Source organism: Epinephelus lanceolatus, chromosome 8 (assembly GCF_041903045.1).
Source record: "Epinephelus lanceolatus isolate andai-2023 chromosome 8, ASM4190304v1, whole genome shotgun sequence".
NCBI lineage: Eukaryota > Metazoa > Chordata > Actinopteri > Perciformes > Serranidae > Epinephelus > Epinephelus lanceolatus.
In genome coordinates, this window is record NC_135741.1 from 37,358,102 (window position 1) to 37,383,510 (window position 25,409).

A 25,409-nucleotide genomic window follows, 5' to 3' on the forward strand; every position below is an offset into this window, starting at 1 on the left:
TCTGCAAAAACAAGATAACTGCTTTAGATGTGTTGGTGCTTTGGGCAATTTCACTTTGGGCAGATTTGGGCAACTTGTTTCCCCCGATCTAGTCCATATGCTTGGCTAATCATATCCTGACTGCAGCTTGATGCACAAACACAAAATTAGCATCAATTTTCCCCATTTTATTCTCAGAGAGACAACAAATAGGTGTTTGCAAAAATGTTAAACTGTTCCTTTAACACAGAAATACAAAAATTAACTTCCTTTATATAGTGTTTTTTTAAATAATGCTATCATCAGGAGGAGATGTGCATGGACTTTAAATGCATGTAGATTAATGTATTTCTGTCTGTTTCTTGTTAATTGCTTGACTTTAAGCACAATTTTATTAAGGTTTTCGTCAGCGCTCTTATTATACAACACACTTAGGTAAACATTACATATTACGCATTGTGTGATAGCTTCAGTATGTTCTTGGGCGTAATGTTGCACCAACTTCCATTAAGAAACCTGTCGTATCAGGGCTTAGATGTCTACGTATGTCCACTTTTTACCTGGTATGACCACTGTTATTTACCAGGGATGTGCACACACACATAGATAGGGGTTGCTTCCCCCCTGTTTTAGGTGTCAGCAGAGTTGGGTAAGGGTTACTTTAAAAGTAATCAAAGTACTTTACTGCGTTACTCCCTGAGTAAAGTAACTCAAGCACTTTTAAAGTACTTTTGAGTATTCTACATTTCCTATTGGGCAATGGACCACAGGGCGCTAAGCCTACGTGTTTTTGTCTCCAAAATTAAAGTTACGGACCACTTGCCCTTCACTGAGATCCAATTCTCCCATCACAGCCGTCACTTTGACCAGTAGAAACACAGAACGATCTGCTGCCGTAGACAACTGTATGACAACAACACCCCAGCGTTTTTATTATTTCCTCTAGGGATGTTACCACACAGAGTAAAAGGGGGAAATGATGGTGTGAAACAGCAGAGGCACTTTGTCAACCCGCTGAGTTAACGTTACTGTCATTAGCATCAAGCTAGCAAACAATGGTACATCCTCACGGTCGGACATAAAGTAATAATATTAACAAATAGCGGAGGGGCTTTTACTCACCACAACTGCAGAGGCTCCCAGCTTCATTGGAAACTTTATTTAAAGTTAAACTTAATTGAAACTTTTATTTATTAATCTCTCTGTATCTTTATATTTTTACTTTTTATCCGCTCTGTTGTCTTCATAAAGTTAACACATTGCGCCGTCATTTCAAACTCAACACTTCCTGAATTTCTTTCAAATTAAAAGCCCCTTATAACCTCAGCTGAGAGAATCCCTCCATTTTCTAAATAGGCTTTTATTGTGAAACATTTGTCAGGACTTCCTATGGAGGATACAGTAGCTTGAATGTTTGCCTACGGTACTTCAAATGTAGCTCCTGCCATCTGCTGATGCTTTTAGGTGACTACAACAACATGTCGGCTGGCACGTGAACAGACACAGTGACTGAAATAATAGTAAAGGTAATAAAAATAGAAAACCCAAAAGAATAACCCAATGACATCACACACATCATGAAAGACGACCAGGGATAATTGGTGAGTACCATCACGTAGTGTGTCATGTCTGTCGGCCAAGTCACAGCATGATTGTCTGACTCCACAATCGTGCAATGTGACATAGTGACTTTCAGAAAAGTCGTGTAACATTAGCGTGTACCAGGCATAATGCAAATCATCCTTTTTTTTTTTTTTCTCTACCTGTCTGCATTGGTCTTCGTAGCTTAGCGCCACAAAAGGGTGTAAGCTTCTTATGAAGATTGATGCACTGTTAATCTTGCAGTCAAGTATTTTATACTCATACTGAGCGTGGTTGTGACCGTCACCCACCCTCCCTGGAGACTAGCCTATCAGCCTTTATTGGAAAAACTTCCTAATATGAGCCAGAGAGGGCGGTGATACACCAAAGTGTGTCAAGGGGAAAGTAAGGAACAAGCAGGGGGGATTGAGGGGCAGGTGCTTAAGTCCTGAGTTATATAGCGACAGTGCATGCGGAGAAGAAGGAGGAAAAAACAAACAAACAAACAGAGGAGAAACAGAAAGTGTAGTTGATGTATTGTGGCCTTGAGGTGGTTGTGCTCCATACAGATTATCAAAAATAAAAATAAACATATACATGTCTACTGTACTGTACTGAAAAACAAAAACAAAAGAGAAGTCTATACTGAACACCAAAAATGTGAGAGTCCTGGTGGAGGGGGAAAGCCCGATTGTGGAGAAGAGTTGCCAGAGCAGTGTGGCAGGTTCGAGAAGCAAGTGGGCCCCTTTTAAGTGATCCCATCGGTTCTTTGCGATTCGTCACGGAGCTGAAGTATCGAACGTGCATGCGTGTATTTGAACCCTCCCAATGTGTTTATGAAAACCATCACCAGGGTCCAGGGCCAGCCTTGTGGGGGAAGGCGGGCGGTATGGCACCCCGAGACTGCAGGAGCGCCCAGACCCCACGCCCAGGGAGCCGCAGATGCAAATGCAAATCCTCCTGAGTCTGAAATATGTCTGTCAGCGAGTCCTCCTCCACCTTTTTTTAGACTTCACCGTAGACAATGGCAGCATTTCTTCTACCACGTAACTAGCCACAAGCTTCATGACTTCTTTCAAACTGATAGGTTTAACATTATCTCCATTATTAGAACCAAAAGACAGTCGTTGCTGTTTCGGAGCTGAAGGACCAGCGTTCTAAAAGTAACGGAAGTAACTGATGTCTTGTTTGAAAATGTACTCAAGTATTTGATTACTCAAACAGCAAACTAACGTGTTAGGTTACTTGTTACTGCAAAAAGTAATCAAAGTACTTGCGTTATACCCAACTCTACCCATCAGCACGTTCCTGAGTGGTGTAAAACATGGTCTTTAAATAAACCACAAAATTAATTTTAAAGATTAAAAATGAATTTAAATTCTGGAACTGCACACTAAATTCTTTAAAACTGCACACTGTTAGTTTTAGTTAACATAAAACCCATGTCCATAGTCAACCAGGTCAGCTTGAACATACACCATTTTTGCTCTATTAATGCCATTCATCTACACCTTTTGTTTGACCCCTGCAAATGCAGGACTTCTTTTGAATGTGCTATCTCAGAAGACTGTTAAACAAGTAGTCTGAATTCAGATCTACAAAGTTAAACTCCCCTTAGCTGCCTCCCTCAGCTCTTTCTTTCTCTCCTGTCTCTCTCCTGCATTTAGCCTGCAGCCTATATGTTAGCCAGCTAGCTACTTGGCGAAGATTGATTCATGTCATAGGATACTATAAGGCAATATAGCACTGTATATGAAGATTCGTATTCACAGGGCATCCAACTGGTCAAACTATTTGTTGTTCATTTCTACAAATTAAAGAGACTCACCCACCAGCGCACTCAACCGTCAGCACCACAACAACAGTGTCACATGACAGGAGTCATAGGGCGCATTTTGTGATGTTTCCTTTTTTCTCTTCCAATTTGGTCTACATCTAATAACAAAGGGCTACTCACATTTTGCTTTGACAACAGCAAAAATAAAAGTTGTTTTTTTCCATCAGAAGGGCTGCACAGCCAAAGAGGGCAAATGGGCTGTTGCTTAGGTGATTTAAGCATGTACCTCAACATATCCCTAGATCATACCATGTACAATCACACAGGACAACCCTGTATATTGTATCTTAGGAAACCTGTTTGTTTGTGTGTTTCAATTCTCTTACCCAGGTCCAGCCTCTGGCACAGTGAGCCCAGTCCCTGCAGCACAGCCAGCTGCAGTTTGTAGGCCAGGGTGTGTGTGTAAACGGGTCCAGCCTTGGCGCTAACTGGCGCCTGCCGTGCCAGCGAGGAGCTCAGCTTGGGCAGTACCTCTTTAGATACCCTCCTCCTCAGAAAGTCACCACATGTTTCACCCAGCGTACACAGCACCTGGCAGAGAGACTCAGCATGTAAAGTCTGTACGCAGCAAGTCTTTAAAATGTAATAAAACGTCCCTGTAGTGTGTCCTTCATTAAAGCATCTGACAAATGACACCGTTTTATCCCCAGGATGAGCCACAGTATTTATAAAACCTGGACCAAACCCAAAAGCTGCCACATTGCTGGTGGCCACAGCACAGTTTGACAGCAGCAGTGATGAGCAACTAAATGACAATTTACAAACCACTTCTGTCTGATTTTGTCAATTCATCAGGAAAAATATGAAAAAAAAAAAGAACCAAAGATAGTCCAACTAAAGACAGGTTTGACAAGCAGACTAATGCACAGTGACAGTAGATCAATTGACACCTGTACTTTGAGAATTGATCACAAACAAAGTGTGATCTTCAGTCATCAGGGAAAAAAGGTAGAGGGCCATTTTCATCCTCTATGATTCTCTGAAATAGCTTGAAAAGTCAGCTCTGAGAAGACAATTCACAACACAATGATACTCCCTTCTTGTTAGTTTACAGCTGGAGTGCAAAATGTTTGTCTCCCCCCTCTGGCTATGAGAGTAGTTACACAAACAGTGTTGACATGCGCTGATGTCCTATGCCTGCAACTAAGCTCGCCACATCTCCCCTGCACCCCGGAGTGCTCTCTTCAAGTCTATTTTTTCCATTTTAAGCCTTCCTCTGAATGCCAATTTCTTATCTTTTTCAATCAATCAATCTATCAATCAATTTATTTGTCACATGAAATCATAAAACATGATTAAAGTGAAATGGAGCAACCATTGCAGAAACTTTTCTTGGACGCATCTTGGGATTTACAACATATCTTCTGCCTTTTGCTCCGTCACTATCAGTTCTCCACCCTTCCTGCCCTTCCCTTAACAAGGGCTTTGATGTGAAGGACTCTCCCTTATATGTAAAAGTCCCACACTCCATATTTTAAAAGGCTCTACGTGAAATTTAGAGCATCAGTATTCTAGATATGGTTCTCTCCAACGTCGCTTTGTGACGATGCATCCCGATATCAGTGGTAACCGCTGTATTAGCACGTGCAAAGCCGTGGTGATGAGCCAGCCAGTGGGATACACACATGCGCAAACTTTCAAGCGGCTGGACCAGCTTACCACAACAAACCACAGAGAAGCTCAGATTACAACACACACAGAGGTAGCATGACTTAATTTTTTTGCTAAGGACAGCAAATAGTAGATTGCAGCTATATTATTGCTCTGAATGTCACATACAGAACCTTTGAAATGTTTTGGAAAAAAAAAAAAAAAAAGGTTTTCCAGAATTACAAACAATGAAATAGCCTGCCAAATGTAACCATAGTAGATATTTCATAATGAACTGAGACAATACTTGTTCCCAAAGCTACAACTTTTGATTGATTCAACATGGGCACATTTCAATAGGCTATTTTGATTAAACAAAAATGTAGTCGGACCTGTTACCATGCTGTGCATAATGACAGTACAGTAATTTGATCCTGAGAATGTAGTACAAGATTAAAGAACTTCATGTGTGCTTTTTCACAATATCCAGCTGCAGACGTTATGAAATGATCCACTGACACATTAAAGGTGATTTGAACATTTTTTACTAAGCTAAGTAATTTGAAAGACAGACTTGTTTCACGTACCCTGAAGGCTCTGAGGACTGCTAGAGGGTCATCAGCTGTGAGTCTCTGTAGGAGGGCGGGCCAGCACCGATGAGCCATGGGCAGCAATTCATTTTCCTTCTCACTCAGTACACACACACACAGCTCCAGCACGTCCAATACCTTAAGACAAAGACATGCAGTACAGACAAAAATATATATTTGGTATAGAAAAGGTTTCGTTCATACTAAATGTACAGGGGGGAATTTTTATATAACTCACACATTTAAATGTTGTTAAGGCTTGAAGTTACACAGACTTGAGGGTGTGGCGACTTTGAATGACAGGAAAGTGCCAAGTTGCTGACAAGCAGCTACCACAGCGACAATATTGGTTATGTAATGTAACCCCAGATTCACATTCACAGGGTAGAGCTGTAGTTGTAGCTGTCACTATTTCAGTGTTTTCAGTTCTTGAAAGTTAACTGTAACATTTTGGTCTAAAGAGTACTTAGTTTTCTGATAAGTTCATTTTATAGAAATGGTTTTAATCCTGGTTTTTGCTAGCAAAAATAAGCATTAGCACAGTTAACAATACTAGTAAATGCACTGTGCTAACTAAGCTAGCAGCTAGCATTAGGGTTAGCTCCACCCTCTCGTATGGTCGCTCCTGGATCAAATTAAAAAAAAAAAAAAACTATACGGCAACAGCCAAAATGTGAAACTGGAGGCTTCAAAACAGGAGACCACAAACCAATGGGTGACGTCAGGGTGGCCACATCATTTTTTTAGTGCAGTTTATGTTTGGAACATACTCTTTTTCCAAGTCTACAATTTTGGAGGATGACAGCTGTGCTGGCTCACTAGTGTGTGTAAATATATAACATTACAGGTGTTTCAGCTGACATGAGGTTGCATACTGTAAACAATACAACAGTCAACAATACAACAATGCAACTTTCGGATCTTCATGTGTGGCTGAGCGATTTTTCACACCAATAAAAAGCCATCACAGCGTACAGACAAAACTAATTTATTTCTACAATATCTACAGGTCCCTATACAAAATGAACAATCCTCACTAGGATTATTATCATCAAACCAACACTCCCCTTCACACTACATCACACTTCAGACAGTACCTTGAGTCGGAGCCTGAGACTGGGGTCAGACAGCAGATGAATGCAGCGCTCCATTACATCTTTAGTGATGCTGAGGTGGGAGGCAAGCTCTGCTTTCACATCAGGACCACCAATATCTTCAACATCCTCAGACTCCATGGGCGGAGGGACTTCTGGAGAGACAGTGATAGTCAGATTTGGGAAACACCCACTGTTGTTGTTGGGTCTTATTTTTAATACTTTAGTTATTCATACTGTATTTTCTGTCATAATAACCCAGTTTCTCTTCTGATAAGTTTCATCTAAAAAAAACCTCTACAACAATATCAAACCTATACTACAATGAAATATAATTTTCTGTTTTGCCCTCATACAGACACCATTTTGTATTACCAAGGTCTTCAGTGTCGTCTTCCTCTATTCCTATGCCCTCTGCCAGCTCTTTCTGTTTGCGGTGATCCAGCAGGAATTGGCGGATGTTGAAGACTTCTTTGTCAGGGGAGGTCTGCTTGGGTCTGGCAGACTCACTGGTCCTTCCACAACTAGAGGGAAACCACCTCGCTAAAGGAACAACATCAAGAGCAGATTAAGTTAATGACCCCTTGAGGTGTGTGATGCAAAAGTGGTAAAACTTTGTTAATATTTTGTTTCCATCTTTGCACCTCTTCTCAGTAATCAGTTGTAAAGTATCCTTAAATCTTCTGATTATAACTGAATTGAAAACTTAAGGTAAAGTGTAGCAGAGTATGGTATGGGTATGGAGAGTCACATGAACTATATGTTGAATATGCCCCTTATCCTTTTCAGCCCAACGATAACGTAATAAATAAGTTGACATCACTTTTGAAATCTCACCCAGTGCCTTCATGAGCGCGTGCAGCACAGAGCAGAAAAGAGCAGCTGTGTAGTCGTAGCTGAGATCCAGAGCCATCAGCACATCCTGAACGATGTCCCCGACCAGAGGCAGCAGGCTGCAGTCGGAGTGAGTCAACATCACTGTCAGCACCCGTGGAGCCTGGCCAACAAGACAATATGATGAAATACATGTTCAGGGCCCTGCAAACCCATGGAGACCCATTCACAGTATTCACATGGGTGATAAACCACAGAGGCGTGGACTCGGGACTTGGACATGAATCTAATGACTTTATCCTTAACTTGACAAAATCAGACTCAACTTTAACACCAATGACTTGTGATCTTATGTCACTTTAGCCTTTTGACTTGAAATGACTTGATATCCCACGCAAGCCCAAAGATTGTGAAATGAATGTAAATGAAAATCGTACGTTCTTCTTCATGCCTGGAAAGGGAGGGGTAAGGGGTGGGGTATTCAGTTGGTAGCATTCTGCAACCTCACCACTAGATGCCACTAATCCCTACACACTGGTCTTTTAATGGCCAAGAATTCCAGGGTTTCCCACACACTCATTTATTTGTGGCAGCCCGCCATGATGAAAACATTTGCCACCACGAATAGATTTTCTACTTTTGGAGGTGGACCGTTTATCAGGAGCACTGATGGAGTATATTATGTACAGTTCAGTTAGTTATAGTACCACACTGTCAGGGGATGCAGAGCCCCTGACAGTATACAGGTACATATTATTACTGAATTACGGAGGTTTCCCCAAACAAACAGATCAGGTGCTAAAAATTGTTGGCTCTATTTCATTATTTCTTGATTGATAGTGTGCATTCTAACAATGTGCCAAACTGTGTTAATGTTACCTGTGGATGCTGGCTGAGCCTCTGCAGATTAAGAGATATGTCATTGAGCAGATAGTCAGAGTTCTCATTGATCAGCTCCTTCAGAGAGGGGTAGCCACAGGCCTTACTGATGTCCCACATAGAGCCCAGTGCCGCCTGGCTGACCAGCAGTGATTCCTCTCCAGCTTTCTCCAGCACAGGGTACAGAGATGTCATCAAAAGGGGCCGAAAGTCACGCCCCAGTGCCTGAGCAAAGCAGGCGATGCCCTCCAGTTGGATACACAGCTGCCAGATATTGCTGTTGAGCTGGTGGATTGTGGAGGCGGAGGGTGAGGAAGATGGGGTGCCAAACGAAGAAGGAATCACTTGGAGAGAGTTTGCTTGAGTGTTGTTGACATTACTGTTGGATATGGAGAGGAGTCTGGATGGGCTGAGCAGCTACAGAAAGACAAAAGACAAATGTCATTATCATTCGTAGTACAGATTTTTTTGTACAATTCAATGATGTTTTAGTTGATAGACATAAAAGGTCAATATAAAGAAGATAAGTTTACACTGTGACACACTAGTGGACAGCTGTATTAAAACCTGAATGTACAAGGGGACATGAACTTGAAATCCTGCACCCTGTGGGTCATTATTACTGTTGTGTTTCTGCAGGTAGGCATCGAAAAATAAGACTCAATTCAATTAATATTTTCTGCTGAAGGTCTACTAACTGTAACACTGGTTCATGTCAGTGCTGCTGTAAGAAAATAAAGTTCAGTTTGGAATATTATGTTTCCCATTTCTTGTGTGATGCAGTTTGCTAATTGTTAAGCGAGGGATTAAGTTTTTGAGTTGATTTCGAGTTTTTGACCACTTACAGTATAGCGCTGTGGAGAGTTCTTTTGGGAGTAGGTTTCCATTTTGTAAGCATAATTTTTTTGCTGATAGTTGGTGGTAGCAAAGCAAAAAGTGTAGCAAATCCCAAGAGGCAAGAGAGGCAAGAGAGAAGACTGCTAGCAAGCAAACATGAATGCAAACTATGTAGGTTTTAAAACTCTCCAGGGTACCATTAATTTTACAAAGAAAAAAAAACCCAACTGAATGGGTACCTTTAAAGGCATATTGTACAGAAATTGTCAGTTGCTGTTTTTGGACACAGCAGTTAAACTTGGCCCCTCCCTACATCCACTGCAAGCTACTGTACTATTTTAGGAATTTGTTGGAATGGCAACATATTAGCAAGCTAACTAAACTAACCGTAACACTTATTTGTCTGACAGAAAACAAGCCACCTCCACATCGCTCTTCATCGCCATCCTGTCCTTCAGTGCTCTGCCAGGGAAAGTAAAAAGTGAATAACACCTCACTGTATTTGCATTTTTCCTGCACTGTGTCTATGATTTTTGTAGCTTCCTCTTGGATGTGCGCTGCTACTACATTTTTATAAAGTCCCGTACTAACCTGCTCACATCTTTGACTGGGGGTTACATGCCCACTAACATCCTAACTACAGCAAAACAGGAAGGAATTAGGATAATAAAGGCAGAGAGCAGGGTCTGTGCTGATAAATACACTGCCACACATTTAGGGGGGGTTGCGAGTGATGATTGAGAGGGATTACTTTGGTATAAGTCTATAAATTGTTTTTTAGGAAAACCCTACGTAGTACACTTTGACAAAGAAAGACAAAAAACTGTACGATGTACCTTTAATAATAATAATAAAAAACTCTACAGGGTACTTTAAATTTTATAAGAAAAAAAAAACAGTAGGCTAAGTACCTTTAATTTGAAAAAAAAAACAACAAAAAAAAAACAACTCCACAGGGAACCTTGAATTTTACAGAAGAGCAAGAAGCCGCGATGCTGTACCACTACGAAGTAAAGGGCAACATGGCGGTGTAGTGGTTAGCACTGTCTCCTCACAGCAAAAGGGTTCCTGTGTGGAGTTTGCATGTTCTCCCCTTGTCACCGCGGGTTTTCTCCACGTACTCCGGCTTCCTCCCACAGTCCAAAGACATGCAGGTTAATTTGTGACTCTAAATTGTCCGTAGGTGTGAATGTGAGTGTGAATGGTTGTCTGTCTCTATGTGTTAGCCCTGTGATAGTCCGGTGACCTGTCCAGGATGTACCCTGCCTCTCGCCCAATGTCAGCTGGAATAGGCTCCAGCCCCCCTGTGATCCTCAAGACGATAAGCGGTTACGAAAAAGCAGTTACATGTAACTAGTTTGGCTGGAGAGAGAATCCCACAACAGTCAATACATGTAAACAGTGTATGTTTCTGTGCTCAGAATCCTTTTCCTACCATGGTGTGCCTCTGGGCTCACATTTTAGCTGACAAGGAGAATGTTTATCTACAAACTAACACAGTACTGCCAATGTTGTCAGACCTCTGTTGGTTGGAGGCCCTGAAATATTTCCTCTGCCCTTCAGCTCAATAATCCAGCCTTGAAAGTTAAGAGCAGTTGGTTGAAACCCTTCTGCTCAGTCTGCAGGCATAAGCGCACGCAGCGGTCAGTCCAAGGCCATACTGTGAGAAAAGTATGGATATATTTCTTTGTTTGGAGTGAAGTGAACTGACTGTGATCACATTGAAATGCAGGAAGAGTTGTGCAATATGGACTGAGCATTGGAGCCTTGATTAGAAAATGCTCACAGAATACAAAATGAGATGTAAAATTTTTACATCAAAGTACCACTTCTTCATTCATCAGAATATCATTTCATGAAGAGCTGGATCATCTATTACAAGTAATGATCGTTCCCGGAGAGTTTGCGAATCAGTAAATTTAGCTGGTGATGATGCAATATTCAGCGGCAATAAGACAATCCATTGCCACATTGAATTTTTAAACTTTCAAAGACATTAAAGGAGTAGTTTGACATTTTGTGAAATGCACTTAAGCGTTAGATGAGAAGATTGACACCAATCTCATGTCGCAATGGCAAATATAAGGCTCGAGCAAGCAGTCAGTTAGCTTAGCATAAAGACAGGAAAACAGTGATTTCCTGGACCTAAAGGAGTCTTGCCGTGAGTCTGCCAGGCAACCAGGACTTGCATTGCCAAAGTTTTACATTCTAATTTTAATATGGATTGAACAAAACTATACAAAGTGTTAACTGGTTAGCTGCTGGTATGCGAATTTGCTTATCTTTGGACAGAGCCATGCTAGCAGTTATTAGCTAGCTGCTAATTACCTGCTAACTGTAGCTTCATACTTAGCCTACTGACCATAGACTGTAGAAAATAATGGACATAGCCACTGTGACTTCAGCAATCCGTTTACGGACTCGCATTCTGAAGCCTTGACTTTGTCATTTTGGCCATTTCACCATATTGCATTTTTGGATCCAGAAGTGACAATGTTTGGACAAGAGGGTGGAGCTAACCCCAACGCTGTGCGGTGCATTTACAGCTATAGTTAACTGTGATAACGCCAATGCTAATGCTAATTTTAAAACAAAAGTATTAGGCATAAAAATGGAATATCCAACTCCTATAGGGTCTTTTAGCACAAAACTTTTAACATGGGGGTCTATGGGGATTAACTTGTATTTGGAGCCAGCCGCCATTAGAGGAACTTAATGCACTTCAGCATTGGCTTTATTTTTCAGCCCAGGAGGTTGACGCTTGCTGTATCCATGTAAATGGTATTAAAAAGCATATTTCACAAAATGCCAAACTATTCCTTACTTATTCTATGTGCTAGTTAAAATCATCAAGTTAAAGTTTTGTCACGTGAAATACCATCAAACAAGTGCTAAATTTTAACAAACTAAAATCCTGATTCAGGACAAAATATCAAAGCTGCAGAGCTGAAATTCTCCTCACCTGCTGGTCCTGTCGGTCTCTATCCGTCTCCTCACTCACAGTAATCAAGTGCCAGTTGTTCAGACTGGTGTACTCCTCCATGATAGACACCACTGCCTCTTTTAGGTCTTCCTGGTTGGCAGAGTGTCCCCGAACTTGACCGTCCAAACCCTGACCCTCTGTTGCCACGGCGATGCCTGCAGCACCCCTGACAATCTCATTTAGCACCATGGCAGCCTGCTTTCTGTATGCTGACGACTGTTGGTACAGATCCAGGAAGTGATCTGTCAGCAGGTAAAGGTTGCCGTAGTAAGCTAAAGACAGAAAGAGAAAAAGTTACTTGCTATAATTTTGAGAGAGAAGAGAAAGAAAATGTCAAATATAAACCCTGAGGAAAAAAGATGTAGCCAGCTTTAATCCATTAAGCATCAGTATGAGCCAACTGACATTAGTCCAACTTCTTTATATTCCTTTTAAATAAATTTGAAACAGAAGCAAAGTGCTGTTATGCATGCAGATGGATTAGAACTGAGCTGTAGATCAATCTGATACAGTTTATCCCTTAAGTTCATATCAAACAGCACTCATACCTAATGTTCGACAGATCTCCATGAGCACAAAGAAGATCTTCTCATCTGTGAAGTAGAGGAAATGTTTCCTCTGTATGTGAGCAGTGTAAGAATCAGGAGAGCTTGAGCTTGTCTCAATTGTAGCAGCGTAACTCCTTTCCTCCACAATGCGAACATCCATCACATCCAGCTCCAGCACCTGTAAAAGCACATAAGACTGTTTGTTGTGTTTTTACCTGTTAGTGATTCAAGATGACTAACTTCTGTAAACTGTGGTTTAAGTTTGCTGCCCTAGGACGAAATCAGAGGGCAGGCAAAGTCCGACTCTATGAAGGGTCTCATATGAAACTGCCAAAACTTGCCTTGTACTCTCACAGTAAGGATGGCAACTTTGTCTTGGCTGTGTCACATGTTTTTTTTAAATAAAACAAAGAAATGACAGTTTAACCCGGTCACTGAAAAGCTTACATCCTATTAGAGATTCTATCAGAGTTGAACTTTTGGAATGCAGCAGTGCACAGTGCATGTCATGTGACTGGGAACAACCAATCAAAGCCAACAGATATCTTTCCCTTTATCCGTAAATATCAGTGTGTGATACATATGAAGAGGAGGTTGATCATATTAGTGTAGGGCTGTGTCATGGACAACAGGTATACACAAACAGCGCCTGGAAAAAGATCAGCTCTGCACTCAGGATTTCAGGGAAATAGGCATTAATACAGTGCCTCTAAAGGTTGCTTAACAACACTGAACGCAACCTGCTGCCGCACTCTTGAAAGCTGGCACAGAAATGGCAGGAGAGTAGCACCAAGCACCTGGCCGCATGTTTTCCTGGCAGTTAAAGACACGGCATGTGTATGGCCCCTAATTCTTCTCAGATGGAGGTCCCTGAAGCCAAATCTTGTCAAATGGGGAACAGTGACCTAATGTTTATCAAATCTGGGGTCCTTGACAAAAAACAAGTTGAGAACCACTGATCTGACACAGTGGCATTACCTGCATCAAGGCTTTGGAGATCCTCTCGAGATGTGCTGCTGAGTTTAGCACCACAGAGACCAGCGGTCCCAGGACTTTTAAATAACCCAGAAACACGTTGAGGACAAACAGCTTTTTCTGGTCATCAGAGGTCCTCATCAGTCTGGGCAGGGAGGTGGCCAAAGAGTGGAGGTTCTCTGAAAGTACGTCAGTGAAGGTCTGGGCACTGCTGCTGCTTTTGCTGGTATTATCACTGCTGCTGCTACGGCTCTGATTCCTCTGTGATACCTCCCTGAGAACAACTTCACACCTACAGCAGGGGAGAGGACAGGACAGGTTTCATTAAAAATCTTGTTATCAGGCAGTCTGAGCTATGAGATATTTTTCCTCACAAAAGTGTTCATCAAATCAAACCTCTTTCTAACTCTGGGCTCCTCATCATTGACTGCTCCCACCAGTGCTTCCAGTAGCGGCCCCACACACTCTCCCAGTGACTGGCTACACCTGGCCAGCAGGTGGTCATCCAGCTCCACCATCTCCAGTCGAACCCTCCAATGCTGGTGAGCCGAGGTGCAGGAGATGATCTTTTTCAGGAGCACAGACAGTTTTCCCGCAGTGCTCTTCACCCAGTCGGGTGTCCGATGGACAATCAGCTGGGCAATTCTCCCCAGCTCTGGTGAGGGAGTCTTCCAGGGCTCACTGGCCTGAAGCTGGGCATCTTCCATGACAAGCCCCACAGTCCTGGACCAAACCTGAATGACAGTAAGAGTGGAAAGTGATGACTGTGTGGCATAGAGGAATCATTGCATTAGTTGTGTTTTGATATAGTTTTGCTGACGTTAACCCACACAGACCCAGTCTTGTCTTTTTTTTTGGGGGGGGGGCTGTAAAGGGGAGACTCGTGGATACCTACACAACCCATTTTCATTAAGATATCTTGAGGTCAGAGGTCAAGGGACCTTGAAAATGCCCATGTTGTTTTTCCCTCTCCAAAATTTAGCCTAACTCTGGAGCGTTATTTAGCCCGCCCTCCTGAGAAGCTAGCATAACATGTTTGGTACTTCTGGATTCCTTAAGTCTTATAGGTTCTTATGATACCAGTATCATCATCTCATAATCTAGCTTTAAATTTCAGCCTGCTACAGCCTCTTTAAGACAGGAAACACGACCGGGATTGCCGGCAACCCGGCGGGTCTCAGAGGGTTAAAGGCAGACCCCGATTACTTCAATTCATGCAGAATGTTTCCCTTTTTGGGATTCCCTGTTCACTGTGGAGGCATGCAGAACAAACAAAGTTGTCTTCACAAATTCAAGGTGAGTGAGGTGAGGCAGTGAGTGATTACTATACAAATGGTCATTCTGCAGGGGAAGTATTCCATTCAACTGACAGTAATAGTTTAAAATGTATTAGTAATGGATTAGCTTATAAAATGGACTGCTTTTGTCTGTATTATTAATGCTGTGACCTGGATATTTAAAGTCATTGCTGAGGGGGTCAGCCAAAAAAAGCAATTTGACGTGAAAAAAAAAAAAAAAAGACGTCACCTTGGAGTCCGGCAACTCACAATAGACATTTTTCACTATTTTCTTATCAGTTAAAATGAGAAAAAAATCAACACATTCATTGATAATAATCAGGGTTGCAACTACTTATTATTTTCTTACTGACTCATCCGCAGATCATCTTATTGATAAACCAATACATTGTTTGGTCTATTAAACCTTAGGGAATAGTGAAAGATGTCAGCTTTCTTGAGCTCAACCGAAGATATTCAATTTACAATAAATGTAAGACAAAGAAAAGCAGCAAATGTTCATATTTAAGAAGCTGAAACCAACCTTGACTATGAACTTTAAATGACAATAATAATATTAAAATATGTGCAGATTAATTTTTTGACTAATTGGTTCATCCACTAATCATTGCAGCTCTAAAAACAATCCTTAGTTGCAGTTGTTTTGTGTGGAATGTAGTCAAAATACACACATTGTAATACAGGACTGAATACAGATTAAAACCTGAAAGACATCGCCAATTAAACAATGAATATTTTTAACAGGTTATGAAGCATTTGAGATATTTAAGCATGACTGTACAGTACTGCATCATTACACCAGGAAATATGAATGAATACAGAAATGTTGTACCTTGATGGCCCTGACTGTGACTGCATGGCCTTGTCTCAGATCTCCTGTAATGATCCTGGCCACAGCCACAGTGATCCCTGGTAAGAAAGAAGCCATGGTGGTGCCTATAGCACATCTCTCCACTGAGGATGGGACTACATGCTCCTGAGTGCAGTCACACTGTAGAGTCAAAGCCTGGAGGCACTTCAACGCTGCTGCTTGCACATCTCGAGATTTCTCCTTCTCTCCTAAAGCCAGCAGGAGTGATATGGCAGCTCCCAGTCCGGGCAGCATAATCGGTTCAAAGAGTTTGAAGACTATATCGCCATAAGCAGCATGAAGCAGTGCGTTCAGGCACCTCAACACAGCTGATTTCAGCTCCTCTGATGTATCTGCAGGTTTCCCAGGATCGCTTGGAGAGCACAGGCAAAGGCACAGCTCTGAGAGGAGGTCACGGAGGGTCTCCCAGCTCTGGACACAAGTGTTCTCCAGGACATGGCTCATGGCCTCAGCCACAGTTTGCACCAATTTGTCCTTCTTGGGCCTGGGGACTTTAAGGACGAAGCGAAGAGGGAAGAGGACATACTCTTGGAGCTGCTGCAACGTGGCATCGTTGACTTCTTTTAACTGGGCACTCAGCGTCTCCACATTGGACACAGTGGGTGCTTGGGTGAGGAGGACACAGGCTGGGCGCAGGTAGGCAAATGCGATCTTTGGATCACTGATCTGAGCCATGACTGGAGGCATGACAGCACAGTTCACTATAATGAGGGGTATGAAAAGAGGAATGGAAGATGCAGGAGTGAGAAGAAGAAAACTCATGACTTTTCAAATACTGTAGAAGAAACTGAAATGAATGTACTCTTAGAGCTAAAATAATTTACATTTTGACTTGGAAAATAAATCTGTAATGGTCACCTGCCATGCTAGCCAGTAACTTTTTAAGGTGATACTTAAATCCCTTTTTCCACTTCTGGCTGTCCTTACAATTTGTAAATCTCTAAATCTGACCAACTGTGATAGGTGATTTTGTGATACCAACAATGACTCTTGAAAAATCTCTTGACTGGAGACATACCTGCATGTGGCAGGGAAACTAAAAATTTAATTGTTTGTCTAAAAAGGAAGTGGTCAGACATCCAGTGGCCAAGAAAATAAACCGTATACTCTCTGAATGTTGATGCACCCCTGAGTGGTCATGGTGGTACCCTCTGGCCAGAACTTACTAAGGGACTGTTCATTATTTATGAGGGGGTAATAGGGTGGTACAAAAAGGAGGAGGCATGTCCAATAATTTTTTAAGCACTGGGGAGGGACTCACATTTTTTTCATTTAGGCTCAAGAGAGGGGCATACAGATATAAATGGTTGCATTTTGTATTTATTTTACTGCCCATTTTTAAAACCTGCAGGTTTGGGAGGAATGTTTTGGAAAGATTTGCCAGAAGGACACCATTTATCATAGCCAGAAACTGTAAAAACACACATTTAGACACATCATGTGTAACAAACACTTCCGTCAGAGAATTAACATAGTCAAATCTGAGCATACAATAATGATATTTCATCAAAATCACTATATTCTTTGTCTTGCTTAAAATTTTGCCTTCCTCTGATAAATAAAGAACAGTCCATACTAAGGAAAAACTATCAGAGCTGCTTTATCCTTGCTGCCTCCTAAATGTTGTTAAAATAAAATGAAGAAGTCTATGATAATTTACTAAACTGCCTGTCAGCAGGTTGTGGTAATGTGGCAGGTTGTGGTGATGTGGCAGGTTGTGGTGATGTTTTGTATTGCCTGAGAGCCTGCCCTGACATTCTGGATTAAGGTTTGTAACACCAGAAGACAGACACATAGCAACAGTATGTCTATACAGTAACAGCAAACCATCACAGCATCGATGTAGTCTTGTAGTTAACTGACAGCATCCAGCATGCTGCTGAAGCTGCGCTGCGGTACCAGCGTCAACAAACAGGAAGCCTACCTTCACATTAGTAGTAACGTTAAACGGACCCACTGCGCGGAGCAACAAGTCCATAGAAAAGGGCTTATTTCAATAGAAAATAATTATAACATTACACACTGATGAAGTTGCTGAACTCTACCTTCAGCAACGTCATGATTTTGCGTCGACGACGCACATGTTTAACGTAAGCAAAAGACGATGCTTCCGGGTTTGACGATTTACCTTCAAAATAAGAGGATGTGAAGTCTTACCGTGGAAAAGAAAAGCATTTAAACTGTGTAATAATCAGTGCTTTCATCATAGAAATGTATGACTCTTGTCAGGTCAATGTAGCATTGCCAAAGTGAATAGCATATTTAGGTTAGTGGTCATTAATACTCATTAAATTATTTTAATATATAGAGCTGTTATTTCTTTGTTCAAAAAAGCTACCATGTGAAGATGGTCTTATGAAAAGTATTCTCTCGCATACTTTAAGATGCGAGTTTAACACTAACAAGCGGTATCTTATATTTGTGCTGTCAGTAGTTAGTTAGCTGTGGTCAAAACCATCCAGTGTCGGGTGACATTTGTTTTATTTTGAAAGAAACGGCAATTCACAACCTAGGTAAGTCCACTGATTCTTCTGCTAGCTTGATACTGAACCGGTTCATGTTTTGACTACTGAACCATGTAAATTCTGCTACTTGAATTACTTAATTTCTTAACACAGCACCTCTTTTTCATGGCTGTCGCTTTTTCTGTCGGTACAGTGGATGTCAGACAGGTGGCCTAATTGCTAAGGTAATGCCAGTGTTATTTTAATCATATGTAAAAGTTACATTAGCTCAGCGTAGATACTGCTAACAGTTAGCTAAAGCTAACGTTACCTCAGATACAAAGCTAGGTTAGCGGTTTACAGCTAGCTCAGATATTGATGGTAATGTTGATGGTACCTATTCATGATACAGGAGAGTTGCCATTATGAATCCCACATAACATAGTGTATGGTGTGTGTATTATGTATGTGTATGTAACGTTAGTTCTTACTATTTTAAAATATGAATCTAGCGTTGGTAACGTTATTTCCTAAATTTTTGATGACTGTCATTTTCTCTTTTACTGTGTCATTTTAATCTCAGTCTGACAATTCACTGATTCCTTGTTGTAAAGGGATAGTTATTAAAATATGACTTAAAACTTGTATTCTTATGTGATAACAAAGAATGGCATTTAGCAGGAGTGCAGCTATAACAGTTCACCCTCTACTTATTCTCTTTACTCGATTCTGCTTTAAGTCATCCATCTTCTTTTCCTCAAGTGTCTTGGAGGCTTGATGCTGTCCATTCCTGCCCTGCCCTGTGCCAAGTGTCAACATGGATGAGGAAACCCTTGAGGCAGCCATCAGTACCTATGGTGCCCAGCTGCAGCAGGTGGAGACAGCCCTGTCAGCTGGCCTGGACCCTTCCCAGCAGTCAGACCTGCTCAAACTGAAAGACGACCTTCGTCAGTTGATAGAGCTCACAGAGGCCAGCCTGGTGTCCGTCAAAAAGAGTCGGCTTCTGGCCAGCCTCGAGGACAGTAATGGACTGCAGGGAAACACCTCAGAGGCAGCAGCATACACAAACGGTGCAGGAGGCAGTGTGGATGATGAGTTTGCTGCTTTCTACTCTGCACTAGGGGAGTCGTCAGGTAGTAGCTCTGATACTAGAGGGAGAGACGATGAGGAGGAAGGTGGTGTAGAATATGGTGAAGAGGAGGAGGAGGAGGAGGAGGAGGAGGAAGAAGAGGCAGAAGATGCTCTCAGTGGTACCAAAGTAAGAGCACCCTACCGGACAGCATGGGGGACACTGGAGTATCACAATGCCATGGTGGTGGGGACAGAACCGTCGGATGGTGAAGAGGCACAAGTAAGAGTGCTCTACGTCTACCCCACCCAGAAGTCTATGAAACCCTGTCCATTCTACCTAGAGGACAAATGTCGCTTCCCGGATAATTGCAGGTAAAGTAGCACTGTTTTGTTTTGGGGTTTTTTTGTTTGTTTTTTTTACATTTACACCTGCAAAAGTTTGCTGTATTATGTTAACTTAGCCATATCTGCCTTGTTTGTAATAGCAGATATCATCCAGCAAGTGTCACCCATTGTCCACATGACGCAGGTTTTATCCTGACCATAGCTACAGAATTCAGTCTAAAACTTGCTGTGAAATGTTGCCTTCAATAGGCCACATTACTTGAATCCTTCAATATTTACTGTAAAATCCACTTGGATATCAGCTCTGTCTGTTTCCCTTTTTAATTGAAGGTTTTCCCACGGTGAAGTGGTGTATGTGTCGGAGCTCAGAGAGTTCCTTGAGTTTGACCTCAGTAATCTTGAAGAAGGATCATCCTGCTTGGCTCGACATGAGGACGGCATCTGGTACCCAGCCAAAATCAAAGGTATTCTGTTGGCAGGGCAAATTTTTAAGATGTTTTTTTTTTTTAAGTAAACTCTGACAGTTTGGGTAATCCGTTCACACTCAGATTGACTGAACTGAAATTGTGTCAACTTGTAATGATAGTAATATATTTGCACAGTGTAGCAAAAACAAACAAGACAATGGTTGAGGAAATGTTTCCAGTCAGTGTCAATGTTCTGCTGACTCATGTTTTCACAAATGCAGAACTTGACAGTGGTTTCTACACCGTGAAGTTTGACTCACTGCTGCTGAAAGATGTTGTGGTCGAGGCCGACTGCATTATCCCGCCTTTGAGAGAAGACGACCCGCTCTCCTCTGAATCAGACCTGGACGACACTGGAGATGGAGATTATGTGGCTTATGCAAAAGGTGTCAATTTCTCTGTCAATCAAAATTGGAGCTAGTCTAAGAAATAATGCAAAAGATAAAATGTGACTTAAGTGTGTTCGTACAACTGTAAAGGCAAATTATAAACTTCCTTAACTGCCTTGTATTCTATTCAACATGCTAGTAAAGATTTGAACATTTGTTTTTGAAGTTGTTTTACAAAGTAACTGACAGTTTCCACTTTGGTTGTCACTTGGTACCCAACAGTTGTGGACTCTGCTGCAGATTCCACAGAAGCATTAAACAGCGCACATTTTGGTGGCTGGGAGGCACATACCAGAGGCATCGGATCCAAGCTTATGCTCAAAATGGGATACGAGTATGGGAAAGGTAAGTGCAGGTTTAACCAAATGTTACGTTCTGAAGTTTTGTTCACATTAAAATCAGTAATTTGTGGTTTGTGGTATTCCTTTTTATTCACATAAGATGACCACCAGCATTTCATAGAAGAAGTAATGTACACAGTTCATCACATTCATGCTTTAGCTTTACAACCAATATAGTGCCACAGTTGTATTCTCATCTTACAGAAACCGACCACATGTTCTCCCTGTGTTCACATGTACTTCCCCTTGGTTTCTTTCTGCCACAAACACATGCATTCTAGATTTACAAAATCCCTCTGCCCTTGACCAAAACATTGGCCTCAGAATTTGAGTTGGTCCTTGAGCTCTGCACTGTTGTTGTCTGCTGCAACTAAATAGTTAGGATGGGTCAAATGCCGAGGACAAATTTCACCATCAACATTATTAAACTATTCAGAGTGGTCTTGTGCACATCCACAAAACCTCAGTGGGATGGGTGCTGAATGAAAAAAACACTTTGTTCATTTCTGAAGGACTGTCTGCAGCACATTGCACAAAGCAGATCTAATAACAGGCACCGTATGTAAAATACAGATACGATGTAATTATGAAGATGATGTTTTTTTAATTAACTAAAAGAGCTGTAGATCTTTGATCCATATCATTTATAACTGGATTTTGAATTTATTAACTTTGTCTGTAGGCTACAGCACAACAAAGTAGGAAATAATAATAAGCACAATTAAAATAGACACACAAAAAACATGTTACTATGTAGCCTGCTTACTTACTCGTGGTAGAAGCACAAATATCAAGGAAAAATTACCAAATCAACAAAATCTGCAAGTCTACAGAGTCGGGCAGGCAAAACACTCCACTTCTGGAATACTCCAGGTGTGATATGAGGCTGTGTGGTGGACTGATAAAACCAAGTTTCAGCCATGAATGCAGTACACCTGTGCCTGATGGAGGAGCGAGGAATTAGCAGTCATTGACAGTGTAAAAGAGTCAGTAAAACAGTTTTCAACAAATGTGAATCACATCAACCACGACGTCCTTGAGCATACAGTCATACATGTGAACACAAACTATTAGACTGATTTGTCCAGTAGTTTGCAAGAAGAGCTGCAGACAGAAAGATACACACATTCACACACACAAACGCACGAGCCCCTCCTGGCTTATGCCTGCCGGAGATAAGAAATCAATAATATTGCAATGCGGAGAGTAACCCACACACAAGAATTACAAGCTCCCTTTAGTGTAGTGACATCATAATTATCTAATTACATTCATGTATGCCGGGACATCCTTGAGACGAGGCAAATAATAAAAAGAACATTAATATGGATAGACACACAAGCACGATTCAAAGGGGTCTTGCATAAACTCTCAATTAATGGGTCACAAAATATACAATAAAAATATCAAACAGTTGTTTCATTTAAGCAAAAAGGTGGATGCTATAGGTGGACAAGACACTAGAGGGCAACATGAGTCATATAAAAAGCATAAATAATATGTCAAATGTTTATAAAAGTGTAACTTGTTCAAATCTAGTGTGTTGCAAAGTGTTTGTCTTGAGCTTTTCCTTTTGCACTCCCCTGATAAGTACATGTGTTCCTCTTCCTCACTCAGTCGCTTTTGTTTTCTCAGGCTTAGGAAAGATGCAGGAGGGTCGGGTAGAGCCGGTCATGGCAGTGGTCCTCCCCAAAGGCAAGTCTCTGGATGAGTGTGCCGAGCTCACCCAGAGACGAACACAGGGCAAGGCTGCTAAAGATGGCACACAAACAGGCCGCCCAAAGAGACGCAGAAAGCCTCGGAAGCTCGCCACCGGAGAGCGCCATACCGTCTTTGACTTCCTCAACCACAAGCTGGGAAGCAAGAGAGCTGATCCTGCTGAGGGGGGTGCTGCTGCGCCGTCTGCAGTGAGGGGGGTGGAGGCTTACAGGGGAGGGAAAAGCACCAAGAGGACTCTGAATGTGAAGCTGTTCCAGGCTGCTGAGAGGGTGTCCCAGACGGAGAGGGAGATCCAGAAACTGTCTGAGTCACTCAGCAGACAGACAGGCAGGTCAGTACTGACACCTGTGTATGTTATTTATTCCTGTATGTTTAATCTGACCTCTGTGAAGGCCGGAAACCAAACAAGACGTCATCAGTAATCACTTGAAAATCTGAAAAATCACTTAATTCCTCTGCAGCTGTTATCTTCCCCATAGAGAGTATAGGCACATTGGCCATCACACACACACATACATACATACATAAATGCGCAGCTATAATTTATTGTAAAATATGAGCACACTATTTGCTAACTTGCTGTGTCAAGAAGGTTTGTGGGAGTTGTGTAAAAAATGTAAATAAGGTGCAAAGATTTGAGGTTAGACACTTGTTTCCGTGGCCAAGTCATTCTGAAAAGTGCATCTATAACCAACTTGTCTTTGCGTCTCTCCCCACTTCCTAATCTTTTTGTTATTTGTTTCTGCAAAGGGACGCATCCAGAGTGAAGCAGCTGGAAGAGAAGCTGTCAGCGGCCCGCCGGCTGCTGGCCCAGCAGAAAGCCCAGGAGCTGTCCATCCAGAGAGAGCACAAGAAGGCTGACACACACAAGAAGATGACTGAGTTTTAGGCTCAGTTCTCTCAAAGACTTGGAGGATAAATGGAAGCACTGCCTGCCTAAAATGAACTTTTGTCCCTTTCCTGTTGTCAGTTATTTGCAACACTGTTTTTTAAAAAGACATTTTTTAGCATTATTTCTCACTGGCAGCGTGGACTGGAGCTGGCAGTGGTGCAGAATAGATCATTTTCTATGTTTCTCGTTTTATTTTCAAGGACTGAGCAGTTCAGTTGTTTGGTTTCAAATAATACACTTCACAATAATGCTGCAAACGAAATTTTATTTGTGATGAGCATTTAGTCTCAGTGTATTTTTCTTCGTCTGCACTAAAAACTCTGAGTTTGGAGAACCTGCTGTGTATTTTTCTTTCTTTTTAACCGTACACCTTCACACAACTACACTCCAGTGTAAGGAAATGTTTCTCTACCACAGAATTTTTAATGTGTTTTTTGTTAGACTCTTCCAGGAGAGGTTTCAATAATTCTGACCGGAGGCTGCTCAGGCGGTCAGAGCGGTAGCCATACCTTGACTTGGTTTTTTGACTGATTTTTAAATTACATCCTCCGGAGTTTGGAGACCTTTACACAGTTTTGAAGTGAAGCCCATCCATTCGCCCACCTCTCTTACCGGCTTATACACAGCGTCTTTGAAGCTACGACCGTAACCTCTCTGTTAAATAATGAATCTGAAGAGCAGCTTGTCTAGTCATAGATCGGACACACATTGTCTGTAGGTGGTGGGTGTGTTGGGTATTGACTGCATCTATCTTGCTGCCTCTCAGACTGTCAAGTAAAGGTTTAAGTCGTGATGTTAGGTAGCTGGAAGTGAGGTCTTCATTCTTATGGGCAGTGTTTAATCTGAATGTGATACAGCATAAAAACATAGCAAAATTAAAAACAAAAGTATTTGCTGAATATATTTAAAGGGACAGTTCCCCCCAAATCAAAAATACAAATTTCTCCTCTTACCTGTAGTGCTTTTTATCACTATGTTTACATGCCCACTAATTTTTTCAGTATTATTCTGAATATAACAATACTCTGAATTTGATACAGGTCATGTAAGCAGCATATTTATTTAGATATACTGAATGTTTTCCAAATCTAGCATTTTTCTAGCATTAAGACATGTTTGACATACTGATATTATTTGGGTTTTAGGAGCATCCCATGGACAAGTCTAAGACAGCGGAATATGCATTTCAATTGGGGGTTTTATCGCCATTTGTGACACACAGCATCTTGTTTATGGTGAGCTCTGTGCATTGTACATTGACACATTGTACATACACCAACTAACCAACAGTTTGCAAGGCTGTGGGGTAGAGATGCATGCCCAAAAGATAAGCCCACATTACTGATTGAAAGAAGCAAAAACCCCTACGTTAAATACTATAAAAGACTTGCAGACTAACAGGATTTTGGATATGTGCAATTATTGCAATGCTGAACTTTTCAAGAAGCTGGCTGGAGGAATGAGAGAGGACAGCTGTGTTCACATGGTTGAACCAGTCGCTCACCAGTGGAAAACTTTGGAAAAATCCTGGTACAAGCGTGTTCCAGTCTTCCATATTTTTGATGTGATAAACAACATGTTGGAGCACATGATGCACGACTGCATGTAAGCAGGGAGATTAATGTAATATTTATTTTATTGGCCATGTATGCAGTTTAGTAGGAATATGGTCTTTTTTGGAAAAAGGGCAAACACCAGAATATTTTGCACATGAAAACGAAGTCAATCTAGTTGGAGATATCGGCTGTAGAGATGTCTGCCTTCTCGCCAATGTAATAGAACTAGATGGCACTCGGCTTGTGGTGCTCAAAGGACCAAAAAATACATTTGAAAAACGCAACAGCA

General features: G+C 41.6%; 2 protein-coding genes across 3 annotated transcripts in view; one reads left to right on the forward strand and one right to left on the reverse strand.

Annotated features, from left to right (window-relative positions):
* tti1 (TELO2 interacting protein 1) overlaps window positions 1–17,960 on the reverse strand; it is a 37,769-nt gene extending 19,809 nt beyond the window's left edge. Inside the window, exons 1-12 of one of the 2 annotated variants that reach the window (XM_078170235.1) lie at window positions 17,821–17,960; window positions 15,858–16,597; window positions 14,124–14,461; window positions 13,731–14,019; window positions 12,753–12,930; window positions 12,184–12,476; window positions 8,385–8,801; window positions 7,509–7,668; window positions 7,047–7,214; window positions 6,675–6,823; window positions 5,575–5,715; window positions 3,724–3,928 (exon numbers count right to left, since the gene is read on the reverse strand). In XM_078170235.1, coding sequence (XP_078026361.1) covers window positions 3,724–3,928; window positions 5,575–5,715; window positions 6,675–6,823; window positions 7,047–7,214; window positions 7,509–7,668; window positions 8,385–8,801; window positions 12,184–12,476; window positions 12,753–12,930; window positions 13,731–14,019; window positions 14,124–14,461; window positions 15,858–16,583 — 3,064 coding nt within the window. In that variant the 5' untranslated portion in view covers window positions 16,584–16,597; window positions 17,821–17,960. Of the gene's footprint in view, window positions 1–3,723; window positions 3,929–5,574; window positions 5,716–6,674; window positions 6,827–7,046; window positions 7,215–7,508; window positions 7,669–8,384; window positions 8,802–12,183; window positions 12,477–12,752; window positions 12,931–13,730; window positions 14,020–14,123; window positions 14,462–15,857; window positions 16,598–17,820 lie in introns of both variants that reach the window. The other variant, XM_033628132.2, reaches the window with a different exon arrangement.
* A 477-nt stretch (window positions 17,961–18,437) lies between these two features.
* Window positions 18,438–23,898, forward strand: zgpat (zinc finger, CCCH-type with G patch domain). The gene is made up of 7 exons (XM_033628225.2): window positions 18,438–18,585; window positions 19,103–19,783; window positions 20,087–20,220; window positions 20,445–20,609; window positions 20,835–20,957; window positions 22,589–23,003; window positions 23,423–23,898. Exons 2-7 carry the CDS (start codon window positions 19,158–19,160, stop codon window positions 23,559–23,561), a joined length of 1,602 nt encoding a protein of 533 aa, XP_033484116.2. The 5' UTR covers window positions 18,438–18,585; window positions 19,103–19,157; the 3' UTR covers window positions 23,562–23,898.
* The last annotated feature ends 1,511 nt before the right edge of the window (window positions 23,899–25,409 follow it).